The 7,935-nt window shown below is 47.1% G+C and overlaps 1 protein-coding gene across 3 annotated transcripts in view; it reads right to left on the reverse strand.

The window, feature by feature from the left end:
• Positions 1-5,318, reverse strand: part of SLC22A23 (solute carrier family 22 member 23) — a 166,003-nt gene extending 160,685 nt beyond the window's left edge. For all 3 annotated transcript variants that reach the window (XM_067562610.1, XM_067562612.1, XM_067562611.1), the window contains exon 1: positions 3,889-5,318. In XM_067562610.1, the coding sequence (XP_067418711.1) occupies positions 3,889-4,431 (543 nt within the window). In that variant the 5' untranslated portion in view covers positions 4,432-5,318. The remainder of the gene's footprint in view (positions 1-3,888) is intronic.
• Positions 5,319-7,935: the final 2,617 nt, after the last annotated feature.

Consider the following 7,935-nt stretch of genomic DNA (forward strand, 5'->3'; position numbering starts at 1 on the left):
CAACAGAAAAACGCATGTTCTGCAGCAGACTGATTAACCGGCTAACCTAACAAAGACCCAAGAAGAGGCAGAAATGGGTACCGTGAAAAGCTGTGCTGAAAGTGTTAGGACCTCAACCCTGCGAGTCCCAGGCATGATATAGGGCAAGAGGCTGCAATCTGTTGAAAGATACTGTGAGGAAAGCGAGTCAAAGAGACCCATTTAATTAAGGGACAACTGCCTGCCAGAGAGGAACAAACGAAGGTGACATTCCAAACACACACACAAAAGAAGTAGAGAGCAACAAACAAAAAGTAACTTGAAATTCAAAATACACTTTGCACCAAAAAACATAAATAAGTTTACAGCTGAGATAATTTAAACAAATATGACAGAGCTCACTCTTCTTCCTCTATTATTTGGAAACAAGGCAGATTAAAAATAGGGGATATACTGGCCCAGTTAAAGTGCCTTTTTGATTTACACTTTTTTGGCTCTCTGTGTGCTGTTTCAATATAACCCCCTGGCTACTGCACAGCTGAGTGTATATTAGTCCAAGATACATTACATAAAATGCTATTTAGATAGATCGGAACATTGTGTAATAAGAGCAAGTTTATTTAGCGGGGGGGGAAAGGGAAGGGAGACCTCAGCATCCATCTTTCTGAATCAGTCAGTGCAGCTCCATTTTACAAAGGAAGCTAGAACACCTATATGGGAATTAGCTGTTGTGGCCCAATCCTGCTCCCAGTTAAGTCAAAACACCATGGATTCACCTGAGATAGAGATTGAGTCAAGGCGAAATGATGCCTTGTTGTGTACATGTTTTCCCCATTCCTTTGTAATAAACCAAAACTGAAGAAGCATCCTGACCCTTAGAAAATGCCATAATTGTGATTATATGGTATTACAGCTTAGTGGGAAAGATCTGCCAAGTTTTAGGAAGCAAACACACACCAAAAATAAAAACTACACTTAAAAAATCCCCCTGAAGTCTGTTAAAGTTGTTTTTTTATTCAATAAGACAGCAGGGACCACAGCTGTTTATTTATCCATTAAAATCGATTTGCCCTCTGTTCTAAATTGTTCCAAGGAATGCATTTTTTAAAAACACTGCTATAGCCTACAGTGGTGGTTCTCAACCAAGGGTACGTGTACCCCTGGGGGTATGCAGAGGTCTTCCAGGGGATACATCAACTCATCTAGATATTTGCCTAATTTTACAACAGACTACATAAAAGGCACGAGCAAAGTCAGTACAAACTAAAATTTCATACAGACAACGACTTGCTTATGCTGCTCTATGTATTACACACTGAAATGTAAGTACAATATTTATAGTCTGATTTATTTATTTTATAATTATAGGGTAAAAATGAGAAAGTAAGCCATTTTTCAGTAATCGTGTGCTGTGAAACTTTTGTATTTTTAGGTCTGATTTTGTAAGCATGTAGTTAAGTGAGGTGAAATTTGGAGTATGCAAGATAAATCAGACTCCTGAAAGGGGTACAATAGTCTGAAAAAGGTTGAGAGCCACTGGCTATAGGATAGAGGAAATGCTCTTTCCTCCTTTCATTGTCAACTTCACAGTAAGTTTCAAAAGATTCTCAGCATTTTAATAAGGTTTTATATGGGTGCATGCACACACACAGTATTTTAGGATTGCTGTCTCCCAGATTAAGGCAGAAGAGTGGTTTTCAACCTTTTTTCACTTGCAGACCCCTAAAAAGTTTAAAATGGAGGTGCGGATCCCTTTGGAAATCTTAGGGGTCTGCAGACCACAGTTCAAAAACCACTGCCGTAGAACATATACATAGCTCAGTCTCCAGTCATAACAGAAGAAAATCTGCCCCCATCAAACACTGAATTTCAGATTTACAGTTTTATATCACATAGCACTAAACTCAGTGTGTGTTTCGCTTTGCAGAAGGCAGATGACAGATTTTTGACCCATTGTGCTTGTGAATTTTTCTATGGTTTATTTTGCTCACTTTATATCTGTTGCTTTTTTCACACCATGCACACTTCTGAGGGACATTCTAAAAAACAAATGATTTCCAATAACCGACATGAGCCTGTGCTGGCTGCAAGAAAGAGCAACCACACTGGTCATTTGATTACTGCATGTCTAGCTGGGGAAAGCAATGCAGCACAGTTAATCCAAACAGAGTTCCCATGTGAGAACTAATTTTTTTGCTGAGCATTGGGGGTTTGAGATTAAGAGAACTGCTCTCATGATGTAACATTTTCGTTTTATATCTCATGAGCTACAGTTGTTTACTAATATCAACGAGAATTGTATATGAATGGTACAAAAGGGACTTCTGCGCTGCTGCTAACAAACATATTAAAAATTCATCGGGTGTAAAGGCAAAGTGATCCTATATACCACGCTAATTAGTATATATGGAAATGCTATCAGAGTTCATTATAGCTTTATCTATAAACTATATTTATGATTTACAGGATTACTTTACGCAATACAAAGCAAGAAGCATACATTTTTCCTTTTGACTAGAATGATTTCTATACCTAAAATGCATACATCTTTCTTTATTCCGTCACTAAATACACTGCCAAAAAAAGAGACATTTTACAGTGCATGCACACCAGTTGTGTGATTCTCAAATCTACGTTTCCCACTAACCACCACCCTGAACAGCTTTTGTAGAAAAGAACCTTGTTGTGTAATCTAAAACTGATCTACTTAGTATGCTGCATTGGTACAGGAACTGCCTGCCTATTTAATAACTTGAGGGTCTCTATTTAAAAGTGTTTTCTTTTTGCTGTCATTTGGTGACAACCATGATACAATTGTAGAAAGCTTTTATTACATGTCTTTTTATTAGCCCAATGGATTTGTAGCTCTTGAGAAATGGGAGAGATTAGTGCTAGCAGTGAAAACTGTGAGACTGGATTAGTATATCAGGAAAAAAAAAACCTGACTGGAGAACCCATGTCCTATTTCTTGTCCCACACAACTTTGTAACTTAACAACAAAAATGCATTCAAACACAAATCTGAGACAGATATCTGGAATAATATTAGAAGAGCTAGGAAAGGGAAAAGGGCTCAGGTTTTAAAGATGCTAGTTCAAAGAGTACATCAGGATACAGAAGCTTGGGATTTATTCAAGGCTAGGGGCTAATGAGTTATTGATTGTTTTCACTTCTAGATGTGTGGGTTCAAATGCTTCATGACAAGTCCAGTGGTGCCAACCTATTCTTCAACGGATGTATATATGCCACAAAAATTGGCAACACTGGCAGTGGAGTTTAGGAGAGGCCCTGAATTACATTCAGGAGAGATGTGGGGATTCAGGTTCAGTGACACAGCTGGGTGTAACGTTTGACCAACACCTGCCAGTAATACACCTTGTTCATAGCCGTCCCATTCCGAGGAGTCAAAAAAACCAAATGCATACAGAATGACACTCAGGAAGTAGATAAGGGTTCAGAAGCATGTGACCCAGCCACCGGCTAGTTGCTGCCTGGCCTGCTTTCCCTCTTGGACGTCTTGAGCACAAGTTTTAGTGACCCTTCCCTTCTCCCCCGCAGGAATGATACCACATTCAAACCCACCTTGGGCATTTTGTCCTCCAGCTGACTCAGCCCCTCATCATACCAACCTAGGCAGCTGGGAGGCTGGCTTGTGTCAATGAGCTGGGGGGGGGGGGCAGGGGGGGGCAAAGAAGCCGGGTTTAACGTGTAGTGAAAGAGGCGCCCGGGCTCAAGGAATGTTTTTTTTCCCCACTTCCACAACGGACTTGGCTGAGCCCCGGCACACAAGCAGCGCTGCGGGGGTGCAGCGGGGGAGCTGCGCGCTGCGGGAAGGGGGTGGCGGGAAGGGATGCCAGAGAGTGGGGATGCCCGGGGTGGGGAAAGTCTCTTGCCCCCCCATGCTCCTTACCTTGCTCACGACGTTCTGGACGAGGCCGGCTCTGATCCGGTACTGCCACTCGTGGCAGTGGCACTGGCTGGCGTTGTCTTCCGGCGGCGGCGGCGGCGTGGGCAGCACCGGGGGTCCCAGCATGCCGCCGCCGCTATGGCTGTGGTTAGCAGGGCCCCGGGTCAAGTGGCCCGTCCCGTTGCCCTGCCCGTCTGCCTCCCGGCACCAGAAGTCCGGCTGGTCCAGGAGGAAGGAGTCCGAGAACTGGCTGAAGCCGATGAAAAGGGCCGGGATCCAAGTGAGCAGGACCAGGGTCTTCTGGTAGCCGCCGCCCAGCCCCCCGAGGAACGGCAGCACCGAGCCATCGTAGTCCAGCAGCAGGGGGCTGCCCGCCCCGCCGGCGGCCGGCGGCGGCGGCAGGGTCTGGATCTCCGCGGCCGCCGGGGGAGCCACCGCCGGCGTCGCTGCCGCTGCCGATCCCGCCTCCACGGCCGGCAGGGAGCCGTTCTCCTCGGGCAGCTGCCGGCCTCCGCCGGCCGCTTCGCGTCGCCGGTCTATCGCCATGCGGGAGGGAGCCTCACATAGGGGGGGACGGGCGGGGGAAGGCGCCGCTGCCGCCGGCCGCGCTCTGACCCCGGGCGATTCAAAGCGAGCGCCGGGCGATGCCTCCCGGGCAGCCTGCGGCCGGGGTCCCCCTGCCCTGGGCGTCGAGCCGCCCTTGTCCCAGCTTCCCAGCCCGGCTCGCGGCCAGGGCACAGCCGGCCTCTGGAGCCTCTGCGGAGCCGCCTCGGCTCCGGCTTCCCTGCCCCGCTAAGGGGCCCTTGGGCAATGCGGCGGCGGCGGAGAGGAGAGCTCACGGCCCCGGCTGGGTGGCTCCTTCCGGCCCCTCGCCCCGCACATCTGGCTCCGCCAAGCGGGGAGACGCTCCCCCGCGGCGGGAGAAGCGGCGGGAGCCGCTGCGCTAGCTTCGGCGGCGGCGGCGGCGCCTCTCTCCCGAGGCGGCGGCAGCGGCGGCTGCTGCAGCTAGCCTTGGCTCCCGCACCGCTGCACGTACCGGGGAAGGGGTGGGGAGCGTTCCCAGCTCCCTTCCGTCTGCGCCTCTGTCGGCAGCCTCAGCCTCAACCTGCAAAGCCGGCCGACGCCGCCTCCGGAGGTAAAGGTAACAGCGGCAGCAGCACCTGAGCCCGGCACCTACGCGGTAGCTTGGCTCCCCCTGCAGGGAGCAGCCGGACCGAGCGAGCCCTTCCCCCTCCCCTCCTCAGTCCCCGGGCACCTTCACCGCCGCGCTCAAGCCATGTGATCTGCAGAGGAGGGAGAAAGAAAACCCAGTTCCCCCTGGGACGCCCTCCCAGATCGGTGAGCTGCTGCTGCCGCCCGGGCTCTGGGGAAGGGGGACAGTCGCGCCCCGAGTAGGCTAGGAAAGTGGAGGAGGATTTAGGAGCCTGTCTGAACTGAACTGCAGCAGGGTTTGGCACAGGCAGGAGGCGGTGGATGTGGTGCCAGCCAACGGGGAGGCTGGCTCGATGTGGGCCGAGGTTCAGCGAACGTAACAGCTTTCAAACAAGATCGACGCACACCCTCCTCCCCTCCCCTTCTGATCGCTTTGGTTCCTCTCCTGCTCACGCTAGTTACCCCCAACGTAAAGGAATCCGAGTGGGTCTTCTTGCTAGGCTTCTTTCTCCTGCAGTCTCTGCAATTAAGCAGGTCCCCGGCGGGGGGAAAGGGTACCCGCTTAGGCTGGTATTGAACTATAAAAAGTCTGATCTCTTAAAGCAGTTTAAATGTACACAGGCTAATAGCTATTCGCTGTGATTTGTTAAAGAGATGATTTGACCCCCTATGGGTTGAATATGACATTGTGTAAGGAGAAGCAAAAAGAGTAGAGTTAAAATGAATCCAGCCTAATAACACTCACTCAGATGGTCAAGAAAGTCACACCACTATAGCAGAAGTAGTGCTATATTTTACAGCATGCATTTCATCCCGGAAGATCGTCAACATCTCTTTATAACTCCTTTCATCCACCACTGGAATGCAGCCAGCTCTAGGGTAGGACAGAAACGCATTGCAACACTATATTGGATACCAGTTGTTACATTTGGCATATGTCCTTGTAAATGAGTTCTGTGAACATGCTTACACCACAACACAAATTTTACTTACATGGCACTTTTCACAGAAACATGCAAAGCCTGTCACAATTAACTCATTTATTAGTGGTAGAAGCAAAAAGGGCTTAAACATGAAGAATAGTTCCAAGGTTAATAATTGTTCCTTCTAATTAAGGGGTGGGGGAGGTGTAAAAGAACGCTGTTACATGTCTTTGATATATAGGATTGTGTGGTTATTTCTATGTGAATTATTTACTCTATGATGTCTATTATTCAGTAATATAAGAGTCCTGCAGTTTGCAGGCTCAGAAAAGCTACGAGAAGCCAAGTCACAAAACCACCCTGAGTGGCTGAAGAGGGGAGATTAGATAACCAGAAAGCCCAAGAGTAACTGATAGGGAGGCCCAGAGGCTGAACATCCTATCTCAGAAGCCTAGACAGATACAAATTAGTTGGAAGTTGTATGTGCATAATTTTAAACAGTGTCAGATGAAAAATTAAATTACAAAAAAATCATTGCCTATGTTAACATCTCAGATAATTAAAAGTAGGCTTGGCAGAATTCAATTTATTTAAAGTATTTTTTCTATTTTTTTTTTTCCCAATTTAAGTTTTCACAGTTGTGGAAAATTATGGGTTAAGTATTTTTTTCAATTTGTATTGATTTAAATTTTCACAACAATGGGAAATGATGGGGAGATCAGACAATGGGAGGCCGGTAATAATTATTACCTTTTTCTTTCTCTGCCTAGCTGTACATTTCAATTATCAATGGAAATATTTTTCTTTGGTTTGAGAGTGTATGATGAAATTGATATTTACCAATAGAAATCTAATCTCTAAAAAGAACTGTAAATATAATTGCAGGTAATTTTTCCCTCTGCATTTCTCTAGAGAGAAAGGTTAATGAGTTTTACTTTTACTTGCAGTCAGTTTCACTTTTTGGATCTCATGCAAGGGTCTGCCATGCTAGATTAGAAACATATTTAATGCAAGCGATTTTTTCCCCATGCTACCTTTGAAAATAGCACAAATTTCAAATTTGTGGAAATCATAAAAATAGCATAGACAGAGATTCTGCATACAATGCTGCATATAAACAATCTGAGTTCAGTATGTAGAGTTACTCACTTGTAAAAGTGTTTGTAAGACTGGGGCTAATGCTAGTACATTTGGGCAAATAAATTATTTGTGAATGGCCATTGATTTCAATGGGAATTAGGTGCCTAAATATCTTTGAGGATCTAGGCCTCTATGGCAGAGACATGGATAGAATCCATTTCTCCAGGGCAGCATTCAACTGCCTTAATCATGATACCATCCTTTTTCTTCCTGCAATCCCTTGCTTGATTCATTACCCATCGTTTCACCAGCAGAGGTTAGGGAACCCCGGTGGGCCACTCTGTACACTTCCCTGGTTCCACAGCCCACTGGAGATATTAGCTGATGGCTAGCATAGTGCCGTTAGCATGGGCGTGTACCTGGTGCAATTCAAGGACTCCCCTGACACCTGTCCCTTTTGTGGTGAGAGGGAGATCCTGGTGCACATCTACATAAGGTGCACATCAGGTTGCAGCCCCTCTTTCAGCTCCTCCTGACCCTCTTACTGGGGTTCTTGCTGCACTTTTCCTCACATCTCCTGATCTATGCACAGCCCATCTGTAGCTCCACAAAGTCATAGGACCTCCTCATCAACCTCCTCCTGACACTGGCCAAGATAGCCATCTATCACTCCACGCAGAGGAAGTTCGATGGGGGCTCTCCGTGACTATGGCGCCTATTTCCATTCCCTTGTCCAGTCATGGCTGTGAGCGGAGTTCCTTTAGGTGATGTCCACTGACTTCCTGGACACTTCTGAGGAGCAGGGGGTGCTGTCTAGGGTTCTCTGTTCCATGCCCCCCCTCTGGATCCCTCATTCTTTACCTCTGATCTCACTCCTACACCTCTTTTTTCATAT

This window comes from Emydura macquarii, unplaced genomic scaffold, assembly GCF_026122565.2.
Source record: "Emydura macquarii macquarii isolate MOO-44397 ecotype Brisbane River unplaced genomic scaffold, CSIRO-AGI_Emac_v2 contig_2452, whole genome shotgun sequence".
NCBI lineage: Eukaryota > Metazoa > Chordata > Testudines > Chelidae > Emydura > Emydura macquarii.